A 26,477-nucleotide genomic window follows, 5' to 3' on the forward strand; every position below is an offset into this window, starting at 1 on the left:
AGACTTTGTACAAAAGTCGATTGCTTGGGTACCTCTGTCCCATTCGTGTTTCAACCGTGAAGCAGTTGTGTTTGCATAGCTGTGTTTCGGTTTGAAGGGTGGGATATGGCGTGAATTTACTGGGTACAGAGGAATAACACCTGAGTCCTCAGGAATGGCAACGCATGGGGGGTATCATGGGCGAAACAGTATACTTTGTTATGTCCATGGTACTGCTCATGTCTATAGGCGACGGTTACCACTTTCCATCAGGTGGGCCGTCAGCTTGTTTGCCATTCTAAGTTCTATAAAAAAAAAAAAAAAAAAAAAAAAGAATGTGCTCCTGGGTCATTAAAATAGATATACGAGGTCTGTCCGGAAAGTTCGTATAAAAGTGTTCTGGAATGCGAGAAAGAGGAGTGGGGAGGCCAGGTAAGCGCAGGACCCCTTCCTTATGTCCCTAACAATGCTTCAGTTCTGGTCTGACCGCCGTGCGGTGCGAACTGGCTTGTCACGCCATCTGTGAAGTTACCTCTTAACGAAACCCCGTCGGCATGGAGCCCGCTTCCGTTGAAGAGCAGCGCGTCGTAATCAAGTTTCTCTCGAAACTCGGCAAGAATGGCCGTGAAATTTTTGCCGATCTCAGAACAGTTTATGGGGATGATGCTGTGAAGGAAAATCCCGCTCAAATGTCAAGACAATGTTGATTGTTTTTTTCGATGTTCGGGGGATTGTCCATCAAGAATTCGTCCCTCCAGGCCAGACAGTTGATGGAAAATTCTACGTCGATGTGCTCAGACGCCTCAAAGCTCGTGTGGCACGAGTTCGTCCAGAATTGGCGCGAGAGGGGCGTTGGATTCTTCACCACGACAATGCCCCTGCCCACACCTCTCTTGTTGTCCGTGAGTTTTTGAGTAAAAATTCCATTACGGTGACCGAACACCCCCCCCTATTCGCCGGATTTGGCCCCGTGTGACTTCTTCTTGTTCCCAAAAACCAAATTGGTACTTCGGGGGCGGCATTTGGGGGACATAAATGAGATAAAAAAAGCTACGACGGGGCAGCTGAGAAACCTACAACCAGAGGACTTTCAAGGAGCCTTCTCACAGTGGAAACGGCGTTGGCACAAGTGCATTATGTCACAGGGGGAGTACTTTGAAGGGGATAAAATTGATTTACCTGAATAATTGTAAAATAAAATTTTTAAAAAACTTTTATACGTACTTTCCGGACAAACCTCGTACTTTAGGTAAATAGGCTTTTATACATATAGCTCCATTAGCTATGTTTAGATACATCCATGAGATATATTCTTACGAAATGACAATTTTGTCATCTCGTAAGAATCTGCAATATTCGAATGATGTTCTTGATGTTGCAACATATATGGGCCACCTATCGTCAGGTGTACACTGCAATATACAAAAACTTACTTGAGCCTATTCTCTTATTTCCAGGCACGGGCCGCCTAATCTCACTATGTGACGACAACAGTCTCCACTTATGGGAGATCAACGAGAAATCCCTAGTGGAACTAAGAACACACACATTTGAAGGCAAAAATAAAAAAATATCGGCAACCTGCGTGGAGGCGTCAGGCAAAAATTTACTTATTGGCACAGAAGGCGGGAACATATACACATTGGACTTGAACACGTTCTCATTAAGTGAGGATGTTATATATCAGGATTTAGTTATGCAAAAGTAAGTATATATAATTATTAACATACATCCACAGCAAGTATATTTTAATAATAAATAATTAGAATCTTTAACAAATATTTAATTAACCTTACTTTGTTAACTTGTTATTACGTGAGGTTCATTTATAATCCAATAGAGAACTTACAAAGTATCGTATGAATCTACTTTATAAAAATACATAATTGAATTCTTGAAATTGACTTGAAAAATTGAAACTGTATTATAAGATTTAGGACAAAAAATGTCATGTATCATGTCATAAATGTGCAAATAACGCGATTTAACACATTGTCAAACAATTTTCATTAAAATAAATTATTTGTAAATCAATATGTAAGGAAATATGACATTTGGACCAATTTAATTTTGCAGCTGTCCAGAGGACTTCAAAGTGAACCCCGGCGCGGTGGAATCGATGTGCGAACACCCGAAAGTGCCGACCCGGCTCTTGATCGGGTACAACAGGGGATTGGTCGTGTTATGGGACCGCGTCGCGTCGCAGCCCACATACACCTGCGTATCCAATCAACAGTTGGAGAGCTTGTGCTGGAATGACGACGGTGAGTTCATTAATTTTTTTCAACCAACTTCAAAAAGGTTCTTAATTCGATTGTGTTTTTCTTTTTGTATATTTGTTACCTCATAACTCTGTCAGGTAAAAACCGATTTTAGAAATTCTCTTTTCTCTAAAAAGAGATACAGGTTGGTCCCATCAAAATTTTATCAAAATCAGTTCAGTAATTTAGTTTTTAAATCAAAATAACATACTTTTTTTTACAATTGTACACAGTATATGTTACAATTGAAATTGGATTTTTTGTGGGATACAATCTTTAATTGCATATAAATAATAAATATAAACAAATATAATCATGAATAAAATGTTTCAGTACAACTTAATAAAAATGTAAACAAACGAATAATTGCTACGACCATAAAACAGTCTGTTGACGATAGTAGTAAAAGTCAAAAACGATTGATTTATTAAATGTTTAGATTTGTAACAAATTTCGCTCACGGGAAAGGAAGGAGTGGTCATTTTATGCCGGGACCACACGTCAATTATTTTTTATTTTATTTTATTTCAATAGGTACACATTACAGAGAATTAACATGGTTACATTAATTTATACAGTACAATAATGTTTTGTTCAGGCTAACCCTCCAAAAATATGCGTACACAGCATGATCAAAACTACATTTTTGCATAAATTACAAATTTATATAATATTACAAATGAAACATAAATTACATGTCGATTATAGATTTATTTATTTTAAATAATCTACCAAAATAATTGCAGGCGAACACTTCACGTCGTCGCACAATGACGGCTCGTACGTGACGTGGGAGGTGAGCGGCGCGGCGAGCGAGCGACCGATCAAGGAGCCGATCACACCGTACGGACCGTACCCGTGCAAGGCCATCACGAAGATTCTGAACAGGACCAGCGTCAACGGCGACGAGATACTCATATACGCTGGTGAGTTACCTTCGCTCAATTTTTTTTTTTTTTTTTATATAATAATGGAATGGTATCTCTGCCTGCGCTATCGGTATACACTGGCGGGAAACCAATAAAGCATGATAGGTGAAGACCAAAACAGGTTAATTGTTCCATTCTGATGAATCCATCAACAGTGATTCATTGTGGTTTCCAGAGAGAAACGCGTAGAGATCGACCTGATAGGAGTATATTGCTAGCAATGGGATTGCAAATCCATATTACTAACTATCCTGGTTGTAATTTACCTACTGGTACTACCAGTCCCATTGTAACAATATAGGGTATATTGCTGTCACGTCGACTTCCATGCAGATCCCTAAAGGGTCGAAAACTTTTTTATTTTTCCTATAATGCATATAATATTCCTAATGAAAGATGAAGCCTGTGATCAAAAGTTTAAAACATCAAAAAATATTGTAGAAATAATAAATATGATGTTTTACAAACAATTTTGAATACAAAAACTTGGATTTTTTTTTTATGTATTTTGTTACGGGGAATACGAGGTCTGTCCGGAAAGTTCGTATAAAAGTGTTCTGGAATGCGAGAAAGAGGAGTGGGGAGGCCAGGTAAGCGCAGGACCCCTTCCTTATGTCCCTAACAATGCTTCAGTTCTGGTCTGACCGCCGTGCGGTGCGAACTGGCTTGTCACGCCATCTGTGAAGTTACCTCTTAACGAAACCCCGTCGGCATGGAGCCCGCTTCCGTTGAAGAGCAGCGCGTCGTAATCAAGTTTCTCTCGAAACTCGGCAAGAATGGCCGTGAAATTTTTGCCGATCTCAGAACAGTTTATGGGGATGATGCTGTGAAGGAACCAACCGTCCACAAGTGGCTAAAAAGATTCAGAGAGGGCCGAGAAAGCGTTCAAGATGACCCACGTTCAGGACGTCCTTCCACTTCACATTCCGACGAAAACGTGGAAAGAATTCGAACCTCCAGGCCAGACAGTTGATGGAAAATTCTACGTCGATGTGCTCAGACGCCTCAAAGCTCGTGTGGCACGAGTTCGTCCAGAATTGGCGCGAGAGGGGCGTTGGATTCTTCACCACGACAATGCCCCTGCCCACACCTCTCTTGTTGTCCGTGAGTTTTTGAGTAAAAATTCCATTACGGTGACCGAACACCCCCCTATTCGCCGGATTTGGCCCCGTGTGACTTCTTCTTGTTCCCAAAAACCAAATTGGTACTTCGGGGGCGGCATTTGGGGGACATAAATGAGATAAAAAAAGCTACGACGGGGCAGCTGAGAAACCTACAACCAGAGGACTTTCAAGGAACCTTCTCACAGTGGAAACGGCGTTGGCACAAGTGCATTATGTCACAGGGGGAGTACTTTGAAGGGGATAAAATTGATTTACCTGAATAATTGTAAAATAAAATTTTTAAAAAACTTTTATACGTACTTTCCGGACAAACCTCATATGTATATTGTTCTATATCAAACACAAATGCATATTTAACCTCCACTTGTATAACTTATTACCCTGTATTGCATATCTAATTATAGCCAATAGTGTTTTGTGGTCTACTTATTCCAAGAGGGAAAAATGCACAAGTTTAACAAATGTAAATAAAAAATTTTGAGGGCTATGTATATAAATAAAAATATGTTTTTGTTACAGGTGGCATGCCGAGGGCTTCGTATTCAGACAAATACACAGTCACAGTACAACAAGGGGAAAAACATGTCGCGTTCGATTTCACTAGTCGTGTAAGTACACTTCATATTAAGATATTTATCGCAAGGGCCTTTGCCAACTTCAAAAAAGAAGGTGGTTTTCAAATTGTGTTATATTTTTTATGTTTGCCATCTCATAACTCCGACATTAAACCGACTACAGATTAGTCCTAAAAATTAGATTAAATTATGCAACATAGAATGGCAATCAAGATGATAGCCCAATTGGTAGAAAGTGGTAACCATCACCCACAGTCACAAGGCACAATGGCCCAAATGGGAGGCTAAGCGCGGAAAAGAGAGTCCAATTTACATTATATTACATTACATTCAATTTGTTGCAGTAATTTTATTAAAGTAAAGTAAAAATTCGGCGTGATGCCGGAACAAACATACAGACAGACTGACAGATAACAAAACATAAAAATTATTGTATTTATTGGTTATGACAATTTTATTATATTATTAAGATTGATATTTTATTTCGCAATTAAAACAGAAATATTGTGACTGCTTGTTTGGTAATGTTCTAAAGTGTGAGAATGTTTCACATTTGTGCAGGTGATCGACTTCTTCACAACGAGCCCGGTGCCGCCGGACGGGACCCCGCTGCAGGAGGCGCGGCCCGACACGCCGGCCCTCATACAGCTACAGTCGGTCAACCAAGTCGCCGCCGCATTGGTGAGTCATCTCCCCACAACAACCTTTTTATTTGTTTTCACCATAAAGGTGGCATACAGGCGTATAACCCTTCTGATGGTAAACGATTACTGTAGCCTATGGACGTCTGCAACGCTAGGGGTGTCACGTGCACAATGCCTATAATTTGGATGTTATATACATATATAAATAATGTATGAATATATGTGTAAATATATATAATAATTAATAAAAATCACACTTGACGTAAAGTGAGGGATTTAAAACAAAACGCGCTTAGCTAAAACAACTATTCACCTTTGATTTGACCTGCTAACAATATACCCTGTCTGGACGACCTGCACGCAGTCCCCCTAGAAACTCGTGGTTATTTCCTGGCGATTTATTTATTAATGATGTAACCATTAATCATCTGTAAATTTACGGTGCTGTTTTAGAAACTAATGATGTACTCATCATCATTATCATTATACCAGCCTTTAACTGTTCACTGCTGAACATAAGCCTTCCTCTTAGGGGGTTTTTCCAGTAGTTGCCACACTTAGTAGACGGATTGGCAAGCGCAGTTAGGCTTTAGAGATGTTTTAAGAGGGACGCTGCTGCCCATCCCTCGCCTTCCCTTAGTCGCCTCTTACGACACCCACGGGAAGGGAAGGAGTGGCCTATTCTATGCTGAGACCATATGGCCAACAACATCTCTTAATGTAAAATCTCGCATTTTTGTTTTTTTTATTTTATTTTTTTTTTTTCATTTAAGAGTTTCCTCTTGTCTGTGCAACTAATTCATGCATCTTCTTCCAGCCAGCTCTATCCCAGGCCATATTCTATTTTTTTATTATATAATATAATTAATTTTGTAAAATACCTAACTTGTTTGTAAACCAGGTGGTGCTGGCGGAAGAGGAATTGGTAGTGATAGACCTATGCGACAGTAAGTGGCGGCCGCTGCGGCCCCCGTACCTAGTGTCGATCCACGCGTCCGCCGTCACCACCGCGCAGCTGGTCGACAACGTCGCATCCAACGTGTACGACAACATAGTAGCGGCCGGTCAGTACATGTCTTGTTAAGCATGATTTATATAAAAACGGGTAATGTCTACATTATCTGTATTTGTACTATCAATTTTAAATATTAATGAATGATTATTTTTTACATTGACATTTATTATATCAGCCTTTAATCGGACGAAGTCTCGGGCTAAAGCTAGTATATTATAATAGAATTAATGTAAATTATATTGGGGTAAATAATCCAAGAAAGAAGAGTCTGAATCTGAGGACGAGGATATGGGCTTTGGTGTCTTTGGTTAACCCTTAAAAGCCTGATTTTTTAAATCAAATTAAAAAATATATAAGTGTACACTTTACTGTGTTTACCAATGGGGAAAAATAGTATAAAATTAAAACGATATTTTTATATATTTATTTTGAAAAAAACATTTGGTAACATGTAAACAGTCAAATATTAAAATAAAATCGATTGTAGGCGCCCAATGCGATTTATAACCCCGGTATCAAATTAGAAATTTCAAGTATTTAAGGGTTAAATGCATTTTTAAAGTGTAATCGGCATGCGCGTAACCTGACGGCAATTACGTTTCTATGAAATATATTTGCGGAAAATTTTAATCTAAACGCATCAAATGCCAAACCAGGCGAGGCGCAAACGGAGAACGTGTACTCGGAGAGCGCGTGGCCGATATCGGGCGGCAACGCCGAGTCGGCGGAGGCGGGCGCGCGGCAGCTGCTGCTCACCGGCCACGAGGACGGCTCCGTGCGCTTCTGGGACGTCACCGGCGTCGCCATGACGCCGCTCTACGCGTACACCACCGCGCCGCTCTTCAGGTACCTCGCCACCACCAACGCCACCAACACCACCAATTAGCGCCACCATCCGCAACCAACGACCATATTTTATATCATGTTAGGTACAATTTACTACTTTCGGTTGGTTTTTGTGAGCTATTTAAAAAAAAATATTGAGGTCCTTCTAAGGTTTTGAATTAGTTTTTTTTTTTTTTATTGAAAATTGCTTATAACTTGTAAAATTTCAGCTCCGCGCGAATTTCCAATAAAACTAAGAGTTCGTTAGTTATTGCGTAAATGTAACTTATAAATATAAATAATAATTTATTTTACTGAACCCATAATATGTCAAAACTTATAACTCAGTATAGGACTATTCATGGAAAAATTATAAATTTAATTCATTGGCTTATCTTATCTTATTTTTCGCATATGGGGTCAGCTAAGCCGATGCACATCGGCCCATACGGATCTTTTGTGCTTCCCCCTGCCTTATACCATCATTTCATAGATCCTATGTGTTACCCTAACGATATCCCGCGGTTTAAGATATCTGTAGTCCCCTGGTTCTGGATAAGCCGTTCCCAGTAGACTGATACGCATACTTGCTAACGAATCGCAGTTGCACATCAAGTGTTCCATGGATTCCGATTTCTCCCCGCACAGTCTGTACAATGTGTCCGAAGATAGACCCATCTTGTGAAGTATATGCCTTATTGGCATATTGGCGTTCATTGGCTTACAAATAATTCGGATTTGATTGTTTCGGCTGGAATATTTAAATGAATTATTGTTTTTTTCTTATCTCTATATAGATATGTCTAATTCAAACTTCCCCCTATCACCAAATATGGGCTACACAAACGAATCCATCAAAAGAAACATTTCGGTTAATACTCACATAAGAAAGAGTAAGACAGCGCACGTTGCCATCTCATTCTGTTTCAAAGACCCACTAGCGATAACGATTTTGGCGATAGATTCGTGTGTAACGAGTGAATTGCTACAAGTTTCGGGGTCTACTAGTTATATTATATTTAATTACAATATAATCATTCTTCCAAATAATTCATATGAATGTAGTGACATCTGGTTTTGATAACTTTATGTGTATTTCTTTATAGTTTTTTTTTTTATTATTGTTATTAGTCCGACAGCGTTACCAATTCAGTTGTCTCTTTAATCTTTTAACATTTTTTCATTCTGATACATATTTGATTATGATAAAAGTGCTACATAAATTTAAACAATACTATGAAAATCCATGAAGGTTTTTTTTTATATCACTGAGGTGGCAAACAAGCATATGGCCCACCTGATGGTAAGTGGTTACCGTAAATGCAATACCAGTGGTATTACGCGCGCCTTGCCGACCCTGAAGAAATCTCTTTATCTCCCTTTTGAAGATGCCTTTTGCTAATGCTATTTCAAAAATCTGCTCATACTTAAGCGAGCGCTATTAATCACGCTACGGGTGCTTGTTCACATATCCATTACTATAACAATTGGTATCGTTTCTTTATGCCAAGATATAACAGATTACCAACTGAAATTTTACTATAAGTTTATATATGTATACTAAACTAGCAATATTCAAATACACAACTCGAACCTCTTCTGTCCTATTTGATAATGTTTTATTTCCTAAATTCACCCTCTTTTGCCGTCATGAATGATCATTGCCACATTTAAATTTGAACTACTCGTAATTAAAATGCATAATTGAAATATAAACACTTATTTGGTATTTATATTTTATTACTTCCTAAATATGTAATTAGTAATTTGTATTTAAAATACCTGGTTCTGAGGTATTTTGGAGTTTGTATTTCAAATACTTTTCAAAATACATATTAATATAAATACATTTAGCTGTCATTTAGCGATCTAATTAATGAGTGCGTTCTGCAGAAAATAGCGCTGGTTCATAATAGTTCATGGAAGGAAATTTTTCTTTTACTAATTCTGGAATTGTTCGGATTGATACCTGCTGCTGATTTACACCACTGTACAACCCGCCATAAACTAAAGTTTCATCCCATCCATCTGGACGAGTGGCGATCTTCCACCGTGCGTTTTTCAAGGCACTTTCTTCCACGCACAACCACTCTCTGTAATCAACTTCCAGCAGCAGTATTTTCGAACCGATACGACATCATAATCTTCAAGAAAAGAGCATATTTCTTATTAAAAGGCCGGCAGCACACCTGCAGTGCCGTTGGTGTTGTGGGTGATCATGGGCGGCGTTTGCCCCGTGTTGTAAAAAAATCTATTCACTTACATACTGTGTTTTGTATTTTAAATAAAAAATAGTTAAAATACTATACACACATTTTAAATACACACAATTGTATTTTAATTGAAACCAAACGTGTATTTTGCCCAGCTCTGATTACATTAGGACGTTCCGTCTGCGAAAATATACGACGAACGAACGAATAGATAGACAACGAAGTTAACTTTACGTCAACGCAGTTTGTCACTATTTAAATTACACTCTCTAAAATAAATAAAAATGGATAAGTGTCCAAGCTACTTGGTGTTTAGCCCGAGCTTGCTCTAACATGCGATAATGGTTTTGTCCCCGCTTGCCGCTTGCTACGTTACGAAGCGGACTGAAAAGGTCTACCACCAGGTAATGTTTCATATAACAGCACGAATGCAATTAACAAATGCATGCTTTCGTATTTTATACATTATTTACAGTTGCTTTGGTCTTTTTTCAGTGCTTTTTTATATTATATGTGTTCTATTTTTATGTCAATTTTTAAAAGTAATTGTCTTTAAAATTGTAACTAATGCTTGTATATTCTTTAAGTGCCTGTTCGCAATCTTAAGTCCCTGAAAACGATTTCGAAATCGATCAAAAAGTATATTTTATTCTATTTATTCAAATATAATTCAATTTGTATTTATGTGTGCTTTAGTGATAATATAATACTAAATCCGAAAGTTCATAAGAATGTTGGGATACTTTATTTCAGAGATGCTATTTCCAGTAAATGGAATATTAAATTAACTTTATATTCATTTATATTATTTTCTAAATTCTGTCTCTAAAAATAGCAACTTTAACAATTTTGAGCCCTTCCTCAATAGTGAGATGTTAATAAAATAAATAATTTCTCCTTATCCATAAAAATATTCGACTTAATCTTACCACATTGGCTTGATACGACTCACTTAGTTTTAGCTCAATCGAATTAGGATCAAATTGATCTTATATTTAATGACTATTCGATCTGATTTCGATTTATTCCTATTCGATTGCATCAAAAAGCATACTGCAGTCTTTTATCTTATGCACTGATGTATTGTGCTTTCTTCTCTGAGTTGCCTGTTGTGATATTTTATCAATGGAAATCACTCTATCTCTAATCACTATGGAATCACCACTATATTTTAAAAGTATGATTTTATTCTAAGTCTAAAGGGTATCACTCGTTGGTCGAACACACTTGGCAAGTGCACTCGGCGGATGTATATCGGGCCTATTTGCGTATTTGTAGCACAGAAAGTTGTGTTGACAGAAAAGAAACGGAAGAAACGTTGACAGGAACGTTGGTCACAAAGGCCAACGTTCATCGACGGCCCGCCATATCAAAGAGCATTGGGCGTAATGAGTGTTCAGTGCATATTGTAAATCGTAGCGGTGGCGACTACCTCAACATCCATCTTCATGTGATGGCCGATAGAATGAAACAATGACAAACGTGTAAATGGCGTCGTTGAATTTGCCGAGTGTACTCGCTGAGGAGCTTGGCCAATTGGACGTGTATTAGAGTTACAAGAGAATTAGATGATAAAACGGAAAACTTTTTAGAAAACTTAGATTTCAGAACACGAAACCTAACTTAGGCTTCGTGTATTCTAAATTGTGAATTTTACTACTATTAGATTAAGTAGTATTATAGTATTTTATATTAGTTAAATATGTACCCTGGGAAGGTAGCTCGGGAGATACAGTATACTTCGTACTTGTTCAAAAACCACAAATAATATTGTATGTTTGTTTGTAAACAACATTAAACATATACATTCTATATGACAAGTCAGTCTGTATGACAAGTCTGCGCGTTTACCGCAAAAAAGACGCCGTTTGTCGTATCTCCTCACTTTCAGGGCACTTCCCTTGATAAAAAGTCAAGTCTAGGAATTCTGGGCGTTGATATATCTTGCGACGTCCAGTTTTGCGGTCATCTGGAGGAGAAGGCTAAGATAGCTTCCAAAAAGTTAGGAGTGCTCAATAGGGTGAGACGATATTTCATGCCAGAACACCGCCTGAAATTATATAAAGCCCAAGTCAGGCCGCATATGGAATACTGTTCTCACCTGTGGGCAGGAGCGCCACAGTACCAACTCCTTCCGTTAGACCGTATTCAAAGTCGGGCGGCTCGAATTATCGATAGTCAACGCCTTACTGTCCGACTTGACCCATTGAAACTGCGCAGAGATGTTGCGTCTCTGTGCATCTTCTACCGAATTTATCATGGGGAGTGTTCTGAGGAATTGTTCGGATTGATACCTGCTGCTGATTTTCACCACCGTACAACCCGCCACAAACTAAAGTTTCATCCCAATCATCTGGACGAGTGGCGGTCTTCCACCGTGCGTTTTTCAAGGCACTTTCTTCCACGCACAACCATTCTTTGGAATCAACTTCCAGCAGCAGTATTTCCGAACCGATACGACAACATAACCTTCAAGAAAAGAGTATATTCCTTTTTAAAAGGCCGGCAGCACACCTGCAATGCCGCTGGTGTTGTGGGTGATCATGGGCGGCGGTAGTCACTTACCATCAGGTGAGCCGCATGCTCGTTTGCCCCCTGTGTTGTAAAAAAAAAAAAAAATGACACTGTTTACGTTACAGTAAATTATTATTATTATTACATACATACATGCATGTATACATATCTGTCACGCCTATTTCCATTAGGGTAGGTAGAAACAAAAGAATGCCAAATGCTTCGATTCGAACAAACCTCTTTCGCTTCTTCCACATTCATCAATCTTTTCATACACGCTCGTCGGTTACGGGTACTTTTAATTTGATCCTTCTTCAACACGTCGTCTATGTGGTCGACATATGACCGTCTAGGGCGACACCTACCGACATCACCATTCTTATTAGTTACTGTGTATATCTTTTGACTAACGAACCTTATATGATTGCGCAGTGGCGAGGAGATCGGTGAGAACAATGACAGTCAAAACGACGAGGAGGAGTGGCCTCCGTTCCGGCGGGTCGGCACCTTCGATCCCTACAGTGACGATCCGCGCCTCGCCATCAAACGGGTAAGTGCATCACCGTGCCGTCACCTTTTGCCTGTGAATTTTGTACATTCATTTATTTATTTTATGTCTACACTTATAACTATTTTTACACATAAATAAATAATCCTGATACAACTATGTTAATGCTATGTTAATATCGTATATACTACAGCTCCTCCTAGACAAATGGCAAGCGAATCTATCGATAGAATCGTTATCGTAAACGAATCCATGTGTTGGAATGACACATCCGACGTTGCTATCTCATTCTATCTCGCAGACTCAAGTGATGTCGATTCCATCTATGAATTCGCTTGCAACTCATATATTGTAGTATAATGTGACAGATCAAAATGTATAAAATAAACACAAAAATTATATTTATGTGCAGGTGATACTTTGTCCTCTCTCTGGGATGTTGACCATTGGCGGCGCCGCTGGGCACATAGTTATAGCAACACTAAAGAACGCCTCCAGCACTGCAGAAGTTAAGGTACGTGTTCTATACATTATATATACAATATGTATATACAAAATTACAACCGTCTTTTGTTTATCGAAGTGAATAAAAATGAAATTTGTTTCATGAACTAGATGAGCGTTACAGTCTCCTAATACGTCACCCAGGAAAGCATCAGTACAATAACACATAGAAATAACATCTATATCTTAAGTCTCTGAACATAAGCACTCTTTGATCTTTCAACAAAACTCCAGTAAGTTCAAAGCAAACACGTCTAATATTATCGGTAGACTATCTTTGTTAAACTGAGTCGACACCATCCCATTTTTGTTTCTTTCAATTATTTGCTACTTGAATAAGTATGTACTTACATTGTTTTACCTTTTTTTTTTTTAATTTTAAACATGACAATACTATGGGATCGTTTGAACGATGTCATAAAAAAATAATTAAAAATTTTCTTTACGTATCTTCTGTTTATATTTTTATATATTATAAAACTTGTTTCTTCAGACCATGTCGGCGAATATCGTGTCAGATCGCGACGGCTTCGTTTGGAAGGGTCACGACCAGTTGACGTTACGTTCCGGTCCACTAACATTCCCACAAGGCTATCAAGTGAGTTCGTTCAATGTTTTATTGTTACCTATATCATTTGTTGCAATACATATTGCGACATACTTATTGATGAAAATGGGCTAATATTTCGTATGAACGATCCATTATGTATAATAAATTATTTTAATGGAAATGCGATCTTCCGTTACGGACGATTGACGATTATACTAGTATTTAGGGGACCATACCCACCTCATAATTGGCTAGTTTCTACTCCAGGATGCAAGCAAAGCTTCAAAAATATAGTCTGAGAGTACATATGCATTTTTAAGGGGCCTAGCATCTCCTGGAAAATAAATACACTAATGCATACGTACATAGCAGTTATACAGTAGCTGAATAGATCTTTTTTTGTAGTTATTATATCATGACTTTATCAGTTGTAAATAGATTGGAAAAAATATATATATTTTTTTTATTCAAAAGGTATATACTTAGATTGGTCCCATAGAAATTTTGTCACAATCGATGTAGTAGTTTAGTTTTTAAATTAAAATAACTGGTTTTGCCACAATTGGAGATGACTTAAATACCGTCTCAATTATTTAACATCGTAGTGTTTGTTTAAATGGTTATATAGAAGTGATTGTTATACGATATCTTCAATAAACATGCTTAACACGTTCACGCCGGCGCGGACCTCCGATGGCCCGCGCTAGACTGTCTTTTCTGGCGGCGCGTACCACAGGTGGTACGTATTCGCTTGTGCATTGTATTAGCATCAATTAGAGCGCCGCCTCGCAGCAAAAAACATTTAAGTCGGCCCCGGCGTAAAGGTGTTAAAAATATTATACCTATGCCACAATGCGGCGTAGCCGATTTACTGTCGGCGGAAGTTCGGGCACACTGTGCGGCGCTAAGCTAAGAATGTGAAGTGACGTAGTGGTGTGTGGGCAGGCGACGTCGGTGGCGCAGGTGTCGCCGCCGGCGGCCGTGACGGCGCTGGCGGCGCAGTGGGAGTGGGGCGTGGTGGCGGCCGGCACCGCGCACGGACTCGCGCTATTCGACGCGCTCACCGCCGCGCCGCTGCTGCACAAGTGCACGCTCAACCACCACGGTGCGTACTGCAGCCTCTACAAGCTCCGCACACTTACATATCGCTATTACCCATTCAAACACACGTGCTGGGTACAACCCACCCTCTACGCGCTCCGCACACTTACATAGACCGCAGCGTGCGTACACTTACTCATTGCCACCACATTTGATGCGTACACATACATATCGCTATTACCCACTCAAACACACGTACTGGGTACAACCCACACTCTACACGCTCCGCACACTTACACAGACGGCGGCGAGCGTACACATACACATTGCCACCACATGTGATGCGTACACATAGATATCGCTATTACCCACTCAAACACACGTACTGGGTACAGCCCACCTGTGCATACAAATTCAATACAACATCACCATACCGCACACACTCACAACCCACCCAGAAAAACATGCCAGACATAACGCAATAACCAAACCATTTTTTAGGTTTAATAGCTTCACACACGTTTATAATATAATTATTATATAATTAAATTACATCTTCAGTCATGTTGTGTTGACACGTTTTATATCTTGCATATTTATAATTATGTACACTTATAGTTATTATCATTATTTCAATCTTTTTTTTTTATACGACTTAGAATGACAAACAAGCTGACATCCCACCTGATGGAAAGTGGTAACCGTCGCCTATAGACATAAGCAATACCATAGACATAACAGAGTATACTGTTTCACCCATGATACCCCCCATGCGTTGCTATTCCTGAGGACTCAGGTGTTATTCCTCTGTACCCTGTAAATTCACGCCATATCCCACTTTTCAAACCGAAACACAGCCATGCAAACACAACTGCTTCACCGTAGAAACACGAATGGGACAGAGGTACCCAAGCTTTTGTACAAAGAAAAGACTTTTGTACAAAGTCTCCCTCTGACAAATCATTTATTAATTAGTACGTTTCTGTCGTGTACAAGACAGACTTAATGCTAAAAGCATTCTCTCCCAGTCAACCTTAGGGAAGTATCAGAATATTCGAATGCGGTACTGCTAATGATTGATATGCATACATACTAAAATCATGTGTTGTATTTACCAAATAAAAAAAAACATGATATCTTCTTTTATAATAATTACTGCACATAAAATGAACAGGAAAATAGAATAAAAGAATTTTTGTGATTAATTGAATATTATTATTATTTGTATTTTTATGATCCACAGATTCCGGTGCTGGTGACACGCCAATTTCAAGACGGAAGTCGTTCAAAAAGTCATTGCGAGAGTCGTTCAGACGATTAAGGAAAGGCAGGTCACAAAGACGTCAAACCACATCGAACCCCACATCACCCACACAAGTACGTGACTGTCATGTTGTTTGTAATAAACAACATTATTTAAATATTGATTTATTTACAAGGAAGGATAACTATACTTACGCACTGAGGCAAACCTTAATCTGTCAGATTTTAAGGCAAGAAACACTGTCAGACATCATGCAACATGACACAAAAACAAAGCTGCCAAGAAAGGGGTACCAGTGTGAATATATTCTATGATCTTTTTTATGCCACTGAGGTGGCAAACAAGCATACGGCTCACCTGATGGTAAGCGATTACCGTAGCCTATGAACACCTGCAATACCATAGGTATTACGCGCGCGTTGCCGACCCTGAAGAAACCTCTTTACCCCCCTTTTGAAGAACCCCATGCTGTAGTCTCTAGGGAAAACCTCGGCATAACCTGAGTGTTCGTGGGAGAAAACACCTCTGAAACCCCTATATCCATGTCTATTCCCTAATGCTATTTATACTCTAAGATCTAGATAAATGGATGACAGTTTCCACTTTAAATAAGGTGGATTGTCAACATCACCATTGTAAGTTAAAAAAAATTCTATCCGACAGCCGCCTCCCAAGAAGCCCACAGACAAAGCGGCCTCAGAAACGGACGCGGATATAAAGCCTGTAGAACGCGCGGTGGAGGCGCGCTCCACGGACGACGCTAACGCCCCCGTCGTGCGCTGCCTGTACTTCGCACGCACATTCCTTGTCAATGGTCAGTAAGGCATGCCAATAATTAATCGCTTAATATTTGTATGTAAGTCGAGCAACAAGTTTACATAAGGAAATAATTAAACATAGACCTATGGAATAAATTATTAACTATCCGACCACACAGACATTGTTCTGACAAAAGCTAAAGAATTGAATTTATAGCTTGGATGGAACAGTTTGTATAGGATGATGATTATGTACTTTTTTTTCCAAATTTCTCTTCATAAGAATTTTCCTAAAACTTCAACAGATATTAAAAAAAATTTGATGATCTTTTGAGACGTTCTCGAGTTTTGCGGTTAGCAACACATTTAGCGAGTCGTTTTTATTATATAGATATTAACTCTAGTCGAGACAACATTTACATGGTGAATTCTTATATTATAATTTTCTTATGAAAACGAGGCATTTTTATAAAAAGTTTTTTTTTTTTTTTAATTTAAGATAATGCTAAACTCCTTTGTCTTATTGGTGTACTCTAGCGGTATACCAGTTAGGAAAGATAGGTGAGGATAAAGTCGGATCAGTTGGGCCATCGTGAAATTCATCAAGGATTAAGAGCAATGATTTTTAAAGAGATCTGCATGAATATCAACCTGACAAAGTAGATTGCGACAGAATACATTTAGGCCTAAAGTCCAATGTTGGATTCTTAACATATTTCGCTAGAATCTGTATTCTAGCTATCTATATATTAATGTGCTGACTAGATAGCATTCATCTTTCTCAGCAATCCTCACTCATTCTTGACTGTAAGATCTTTGTAAATATGTGTAAAGATACTATTATTATGATTTCAATACAACAACTGCGGGCGGAAAGGGATTGTTAGCAATGAAGTTTGACAGCCCCATTGTTAGCAATTTACCCTATTAGGTCGACCTCCACGTGGTTCCCCCTGGAAACCATCGTGAACAATTCTTATTGAATTCGTCACTATGGGCTAACTGACCTGCTTCATTCTCACCTATCATTCTTCGCCGGTGTATACCGTTAGCGCGGGTGGGGTTACCATTCCATTATCACTCATTAAAAAAAAAATACAAGAACTGCAAAAAATAAATATTTAATTTATTATTTTAGCTTTTTTTATACCTTTATAGCACAAACATCTACGCCGACGCTATGGGCGGGCACTCACTGCGGCACGGTGCACGCGTTCACCTTAAACGTACCCAACAACAACAAAAGGAAAGAGGAACCGGTAATTATAGATTTATAAAAAAAAATATACTCGCTACTAATCCTAATTATGTTCACAACTGTAATTTTTAATGTAGTATTAACGGGGGGAAAGGGATTGTTAGTAATGGTGACTGGAAATCTCATTACTAGCAATATATCCAACCAGGTCAGGCCGACCTCCTCGCGGTTCCCCCTGGAAACTATCATGGTTAATTCCAGATGAATTCATCATGATGGGCTAACTGGTCTGTTTTCATTCTCATCTATCACCCTTCACTGGTGCTCCGCCAGCGTATCCCGTTAGCGCAGGCGGAGTTACCATACCATTTTCATCCAATAAAAAAAATGTAGTATTAACTGACATTTTCGATTTACATGGGCATACACAGAGTGGACCAGACAGGAGGAGAGTTGTCGCCTCCCCGCCTTAAAATTGTATGCCTTACAATGCATTAACTTTTAATTTTATTAAACAAGCAGTCACTATTGCCACAAATCTGACTTTACCAGAGGGAGACTTTGTACAAAAGTCGATTGCTTGGGTACCTCTGTCCCATTCTTGTTTCTACCGTGAAGCAGTTGTGTTTGCATGGCTGTGTTTCGGTTTGAAGGGTGGGATATGGCGTGAATTTACAGGGTACAGAAGAATAACACCTGAGTTCTCAGGAATGGCAACGCATGGGGAGTATCATGGGCGAAACAGTATACTCTGTTATGTCCATGGTACTGCTCGTGTAACAAATCTGACTTGCTGCCCTCCTGGACCAGAAGCTGACTACGCCCATGCCTATTAACTCTCCGGTGACAGAAAATACCAATTATAAATCAAATTCGAGCGACGGCGGTAAGCTCGCTTTTACAAAGTTGAACCTAATGTGCTCGGTGAAATGTAAACATAACTAGTGTTAGGTTCACCGCAATGATAAATGCCTCTTACTATTTCATTAGGTTTATTTTTGATGGGTGAAAATGGTATGGTAACCCCGTCTGCGCTAACGGGATACGCTGGCGGAGTACCAGTGAAGGGTGATAGATGAGAATGAAAACAGGCCAGTTAGCCCATCATGATGAATTCATCAGGAATTAACCATGATAGTGTGCAGGGGGAACCGCGAAGAGGTCGACTTGGTTAGGTATATTACTAGCAATGGGATTCTCAGTCTCCATTACTAACAATCCCTTTCCCCCTTTTCATTTGGTATTATAGTCGTACGCATATATTTTTTCTTTTTTTATATGAAATAACTTTAAACTAAACTTTAAACTAAACATGAAACAAACAGTACTATGCTAAATAAACAATACTCACGAAAAATCATTATTATTTGTTCCTACTGGTCTTCTTTTGTTTCAGGTTACTTGTATACTAGCGAAAGAGATCCAATTAAAACACAGAGCCCCAGTCATAGGCATCACAGTGTTGGACGCCGCGTCAGCGCCGCTACCTGATCCATTAGAGGTATAATAATTATTGTCTCATCTCTGCTATCTCTCTCACTCTCCATCATAATTACATATTGTATATATTTAACCCTTGTTTGCATGTTTTTTTTTTTTTTTATTGGCGAAATAGAAAATGGTTAAAAAAATAAATTAGACAGCTATGTTTTTTTTTCTGCAATGGACATTAAAAAGGTATTAAAGTAAACTTGTTCTTTTATATAATTTTTGGGCATTCAAATTATGATGGCAATTTCCACCACTATGCAAAGAAGGGTTAATAAGACACTTGCTAATTGTTACAGAAACATTTTTATATTTTTACAGTAATATTTATTGTGTGTTAAAAAAAATAGTGACCGGAGTTTAACCTCACATCTTGTATAACGGACGTGCTGTTAAAATTATTTTAATATAGAAAATTGCAAGGAATTCTAATATATAACTGGCCTCCTTGACAAGTGATTGTCAGCGTGTGAAAAAGAAAAGAAAATTGTTGGACATTGTCGCTGTTGTCCTATCCTTTACACGCCATACTGAAAACATATATATATCGACAGATTTTTTTACACTTGTCTAAGGCGACTATTCTAAATTAGATTTGCAAGTCCATATTTTAAAGATTTATTATATATTCTTATACTATACGAAATAATATAGTTTTGTATCATAAAATACAATGAAATATTTAAAATAAGGTTAACAGCATTTTGCACTAAATAAAGTTCCATACAGAAATATACGTATGAAATACAATAGTAAATACTAACTTACAAGGTCAACATAAATTTACCAATAACAACTGGTAAGTTTATATCATTTTGACAATCAAATTCCAAAGTATATCAGAGGAACACACCTTGATAATAGGACGTATGAGAAGTGGCATGGGCATCGCATACGCCCAATGCCAGTAGAATTACGTCGCACCTAAACTGTTCCTATAAAGTGAACCGACAGGCTTAGTTATCTTTCCAAGTCGTATATACACGTCTTGGAAACTTTGTCATATATATATATATATATATATATATATATATATATATATATATATATATATATATATATATATATATATATATATATAACAGATAAGCAGATATAGTTTTAGTAAATATAGTAGAAGATAGTTTTTTATGTAATACAAAAACACATCACATCTTTTAAATAATTTGTTATAAATAGTTATTCAGACGTTATGTGGAAAGCGCCTCCTTTTGTATCAACCAATTGTGTGCGTTTTATTTGAAATCATAAAATAAATTTTCTTGTTAACAAAGCCGTCTGAGCCCGAAGTGGTTCAACAAACTGAAGAGAGTACAGAGGTGAGAATATATCACGCTCGTAGCTAGGCTTGTTGAGGCTTATAAAAGTATAACTGTATGTTATCTATCTATGCCTATAATTATAATACTAATTATTAAAAAAATATAAATATCAGCACAGACTGGCCAGTAATAAAATGGGCACGAAAGTTATACTTTTTAAAACGTAGAAAAAGAATGCCGGTACTATTATTAATCTATGTTTTGAAATATGCTTTTTGTCATAATATATCGATAATTTATGTTTTATATCATGTACTTGTAGTTATTCACTGCAACACGGAGCATTTATTGATTTCAGTTATATACAAATATATAATACTTGGAATACCAGAGGGAGACTTTGTACAAAAGTCGATTGCTTGGGTACCTCTGTCCCATTCGTGTTTCAACCGTAAAGCAGTTGTGTTTGCATGGCTGTGTTTCGGTTTGAAGAGTGGAATATGGCGTGAATTTACTGGGTACAGAGGAATAACACCTGAGTCCTCAGGAATGGCAATGCATGGGCGAAACAGTATACTCTGTTATGTTTATGCTACTGCTCATGTCTATAGGCGACGGTTACCACTTTCCATCAGGTCAGGGCCGTCAGCTTGTTTGCCATTCTAAGTTGTAAAAACTTTTAATTGGTGATAGGATACATCATTAAACTCATGTTACATCAATGTTGTGTTTAGTTCATATCGATTGATATATCAACTCTTCGGCTCTTAGCAATCCATCTCATAATATAATAGCCCAAAACACCCAGACTCTTAGTTTAGAAAAGTTTGTATTGATGTCTGTATACGTGTATAACTGGAACTTTATGAACACACCGCCATAAAACATACCCATAATAAAATAAATAAATATGGTATTATAATCTAAATTAAAAATAAAAGATTTCTGATAATAATAAATATATTAAATAGATAGCTACACTTTATTGTTTCCTCCATAAGATTACAATAGTAAACTTATTATAAACTGGTGGCCCGTCCCGGCTTTGCACGGGTGGACATTTTTATATTTTAAAAAGTGGCCATTAAGGCTGCACACTCGACGGAAGCTTACAAATCCAGTAACTTCTCCCGTTTTCCCAACATTTCCCTTCACTGTTCTGCTCCTATTGATCGTAGCGTGATGAAAAGTATACTATAACCTGCCCAGGAGTATGAAGAATAATTGTACCAAGTTTCGTTAAAATCCGTCGAGTAGTTTTTGTTTCTATAACGAACATGCAGACAGACAGACAAAAATTTTACTGATTGCATTTTTGGCATCAGTATCGATCACTAATCACCCCCTGATAGTTATTTTGGAAATATATTTTATGTACAGAATTGACCTCTCTACAGATTTATTATAAGTATAGATAGAAACAATACTATGTTTATCATTTCCGTCAATTATTTTGACGTTATCCAAAAGTCTTCATTATAGTTAGTACGATAGGTGACCGTAAGTTCGTAAAATTCTCGTTATACATACATACACACACACGATGCCTATATATATATATATATATATATATATATATATATATATATATATATATATATATATATAAACATAAATTTCCAAAACAATGTAGTTCTCTTGAATTGTAATGATTATATAATCATACACAAGCAAACGTCTTTTTTCTATATTTATAAAAAGATAATGTCTTACACTTGCAAAAATGGATACTGGAGTCGATTCTGAAGCTCTTAGAGTTACTATAATTTTTTATCTTTAAAATTAAAATTTAATATCACAGAAACTTTATTCTCAATTATTAATTAATTTATAATTATAATTTATTTCACTTGAATTGTTTATTTTTAAGTTTCTGGTACAATAAAGAGTTAAATAAAAAATAAAAAGACATTAGAAAGAATTAGAAAAATAAAATATAGATTTCGCTGTGATATCCAATTGAAATTTTAATTTTAGAGGTAGGTTTACAGAATTACGCCACAGAATCAACTCTATTGGTTTTATTACGTGATTTGAACATGTTTAATTAATGAATAAAACCGCGGGCCTTAATATGCTTACGCTCGCTTACGTATTATTAATATTTATTTAGTTCATTGTTGAATTTGCTTGCAATCAGTGTTGTTACAAATGCCACCAAGCCTCATATACACGTGTTAAAGAGATATCAACTGAAGTCATACATTTATTAGAGTGTCTAATTCATACATCCACACCATCTCCATTAAATATGTTTTGTAGTAATAAAAATTGCTTACTTTTACTCTTTAGAATGGCCGTCGCTGATGAAAAGTAGTGACATGAAGTATGAACATCACTAAATACACTAAGGTCCACCATACCTATGTTTTTTTATACCACTGATTTCACAAACGAGAATACGACCCACTTGATTGTAAGTGCTTACCATAACCTATGAACGCCTGCAATACTAAAGGTATTACGCGCGCGTTGCCGACTCTGGAAAGACCTCTTGTCCATTATCTCATTTTAAACCCATGTTGTCATATCATTGAATAGTATGTCGTAACATCGTAGTGACTTGTGACGTGGACACCTAGTTTGAATTGTTTTTTTTTTTTTTTGTGGTCGACAATGGTAGGTAACTCTACGTTATCTGTATACAATGACATTGTACCATCAATGGTTGATAGGCGAGGATGAAGTCCGGACAATTGGTCCATCGTGAGTCACAATGAAACACGTTCATTCCTAGGGTTCATTTAATTCGTTACGATTCGTGCTCTATCATACTTTATCCCCGTTACTGACAAGCTCCTACTCCCCCGTTCCCCTGTCTAAACCTTGGCGGCGTGTGGTGCAGGTGGAGCGTGGCGTGGCGGCGCTGCCGGAGGCGGGCGCGCACCGCGTGGTGATCACCTCAGAGGAGCAGTTCAAGGTGTTCACGCTGCCCTCGCTCAGGCCCCATCACAAGTACAAGCTCACCGCGCACGAGGGAGCCAGGGTATGGATTTGTTTTTACTTGATTTAATTACCTACTGGATTTAGAAGATTCTACGAAAATGATACATCATATAATAAGATTCACTAAAATGTTGCATTTTGATGGCAGAAACATTCGTTCGTTTGTAACGCTTTATTGTACAATAACCAGTGCAAAGCCGGATAGCTAATGAATGATTATTAACGGTGCCCTCTGGTGTTAGGTGCGGCGGACGGCGTTCGCGTGCTTCACGAGCGGCGCGCACCGCGAGTGGTGCCTGCTGTGCCTCACCAACCTGGGCGACTGCCTCGTGCTCAGCCCCGAGCTGCGCCGCCAGCTCAACGCCGCCGCCGTCCGCAAGGAGGACATCAAGTAAGTACACACACACACGCACACACGCTCACGCACACACGCACACACGCACCCACACACACGCACACACGCACACACACACTCAATATATTTACGCCAGAACGGCTAACCTCCTTATTTATTTAATAATTATTAATATTATTAATTATTATTATTAATTATGATTTTAATTACTGATAGTACAATTATACATAAATAATACGTTCACAATTGTTAACAAATAAATAAATTTATTAACATTATTTGTTTCATGCACAATAAATTGTTACATGTATAAGATTCAACTGTGTTTGTTTACATATTCTTTATAATCTGTGTTATTCTTTGAAAAGAACAATAGTTTTCATTCATTCATTATCACTACATAGTATAAAACAAAGTCGCTGTCGCTGTCTGTCCGTCTCTATGTATCCTTAAATCTTTAAAACTACGCAACGAATTTGAAAGCGGTTTTTTTTTAATAGAGTGATTCAAAAGGAAGGTTTACATATATAATACATGCATAATATTGTAGAGAAACGCTGATAAATTTAAAAGTTTCTAATGTAATGTCGTAAATAAATTCATTTTTTGCGCTTACATTGCTAATGCTGGTTGAATCCTATAAAACAGGTTAAAATAATGCCGGGCCTTATAAATTCTGTACTACCATATGTTTCAAAACAATTTCTTCTGTGTTTCCAGTGGTATTTCAAGTATGTGCTTCTCAAAGAGAGGCGAAGCTCTCTACTTACACTCGTCGTCAGAACTGCAGCGAATTACACTCTCCGCTACGAAGGTTAGTGTAATAGTAGTTATGTACTGATTATTTATACTATGGTTTAAGAGTATAAATAATATTGTTTTTATTTTACCAGCTATTACCAGAGGCAGACTTTGTACAAAAGTCGTTTGCTTGGGCACCTCTGTCTCATTCATGTTTCTACCGTGAAGCAGTTGTGTTTGCATTGCTATGTTTCGGCTTGAAGGGTGGGATATGGCGTGAATTTACAGGGTACATGGGTGAAACAGTATACTCTGTTATGTCCATGGTACTGCTCATGTCTATGGGCGACGGTTACCACTTTCCATCAGGTGGGACGTCAGCTTGTTTGACATTCTAAGTTGCATAAAAAAGTCCTCGCCTAATCAACAACCTTTCTTACCTTAAACAGCCAAATATTAAAATAAAATCGATTGTAGAGGCGCCCAATGCGATTTATAGCCCCGGTATCAAATTTGAAACTTCAGGTATTTAAGGGTTAAAGTTTAAATAATAAATACAACTGAAATGAGACTTCTTTTTGATTTGAAGCCGTTTGAATATAAGCTATAAGTAATGTATTTTGTGACATTCCAATCAGGTGACGATTGCTCAATGTCAAGTGATATTGTCACCGTGGGCGGCCGCACTGCGGGGGACTACTGAAGGGACCCCACTCACTAATGGAGAACACAGGGTGAGCATTATACAGCATGTGTATAAATATATATAGATTATTTTTTTCTTTAATATAATAAAGTTTAAAAATAGAACTTGCAATGTAATTTAAGTCAAATGTTAAATTGATTTATTGAATACTTCATTTCAAACCAGTAAGTATCTCCTGACCGATTTTGTTGAAATTTACATATAAATAGTTTTGGTAACAATTTGCTTTACTCAGTGTTGTAATATTTTCAAAATGGCCGCCATTACAAAATGGCAGATGGTGTATGTTTTGTCAACCCTATTATTAAGGGAATCCAATGAAAGAGCTTAAAGAGTAAGACAATAAAATAAATAATATCATTTTAAAATAACCATATCCACAAGAAAGCAAGTTACATTATACTTAAAACTTGTTTTTATAAATATTTTTTTAAATCTATTTTTTTTTATCTAATTGTGTTAGTAATGTAAAAGTGGCAGCCATATTAAATTTAGTGCGATAACACTAACTTTATCGTTTCAAGTCTGTTTAAAGACTTCTAAAAGTTATGTGCTTGGTGGGTAACAGCAGGAGGAGACGGCGGAAACGATCCACGACGTGACGGCCGCGTCGGGCGACATCACCGTCGACTCGGTCCGGGACCACACCAACGCTGAACAACAACCACCAGAGCTCAACATCAACTTGCAGGTACTAACTAACTAACTATTTAATAGTTTATAAGACAGAGTTATTAACGCAAACATTTGAATGAAATATGATAATTTTCCTTGCCATGTGGTGTTTTTTTTAAACTGTGTTTTTTATGTAATTAATTATAAAGATTTATAATTGCCCTATGGTGACACAGAATAGATCACCCTTCCTTTACAATGGGTGTCGTAAGAGGCAATTAAGGGAACTCAATGGTTAAGAAATGGACAGGGTCTCTAGAGAAAATCTCGACAGGAGCTCCTTCTACAGCTTAAAAATTCGCGAGAGAAAACTTCTCTGAAACTGCATTTTGCACTACTGTTTAGGTTCTAGCGTATAAGGATGAAATTCCCTGTCGATGGCGAGAGATGCGATGATAAAAG

General features: G+C 37.7%; 1 protein-coding gene across 6 annotated transcripts in view; it reads left to right on the forward strand.

Annotated features, from left to right (window-relative positions):
• Window positions 1-26,477, forward strand: part of LOC113517194 (lethal(2) giant larvae protein homolog 1) — a 79,860-nt gene that overhangs the window by 48,666 nt on the left and 4,717 nt on the right. For 5 of the 6 annotated variants that reach the window (XM_052903438.1, XM_052903437.1, XM_052903435.1 and 2 more), the window contains exons 4-23: window positions 1,437-1,683; window positions 2,056-2,243; window positions 2,987-3,166; window positions 4,813-4,901; window positions 5,430-5,549; window positions 6,414-6,576; window positions 7,184-7,373; window positions 12,512-12,629; window positions 13,000-13,101; window positions 13,585-13,689; window positions 14,587-14,746; window positions 15,926-16,059; window positions 16,610-16,760; window positions 17,863-17,963; window positions 19,299-19,403; window positions 23,498-23,638; window positions 23,841-23,989; window positions 24,674-24,767; window positions 25,333-25,428; window positions 25,969-26,091. In XM_052903438.1, coding sequence (XP_052759398.1) covers window positions 1,437-1,683; window positions 2,056-2,243; window positions 2,987-3,166; window positions 4,813-4,901; window positions 5,430-5,549; window positions 6,414-6,576; window positions 7,184-7,373; window positions 12,512-12,629; window positions 13,000-13,101; window positions 13,585-13,689; window positions 14,587-14,746; window positions 15,926-16,059; window positions 16,610-16,760; window positions 17,863-17,963; window positions 19,299-19,403; window positions 23,498-23,638; window positions 23,841-23,989; window positions 24,674-24,767; window positions 25,333-25,428; window positions 25,969-26,091 — 2,756 coding nt within the window. The remainder of the gene's footprint in view (window positions 1-1,436; window positions 1,684-2,055; window positions 2,244-2,986; window positions 3,167-4,812; window positions 4,902-5,429; window positions 5,550-6,413; window positions 6,577-7,183; window positions 7,374-12,511; window positions 12,630-12,999; window positions 13,102-13,584; window positions 13,690-14,586; window positions 14,747-15,925; window positions 16,060-16,609; window positions 16,761-17,862; window positions 17,964-19,298; window positions 19,404-23,497; window positions 23,639-23,840; window positions 23,990-24,673; window positions 24,768-25,332; window positions 25,429-25,968; window positions 26,092-26,477) is intronic. The other variant, XM_052903436.1, reaches the window with a different exon arrangement.

Source organism: Galleria mellonella, unplaced genomic scaffold (genome assembly GCF_026898425.1).
Source record: "Galleria mellonella isolate WM207_F2 unplaced genomic scaffold, CSIRO_AGI_GalMel_v1 utg139, whole genome shotgun sequence".
NCBI lineage: Eukaryota > Metazoa > Arthropoda > Insecta > Lepidoptera > Pyralidae > Galleria > Galleria mellonella.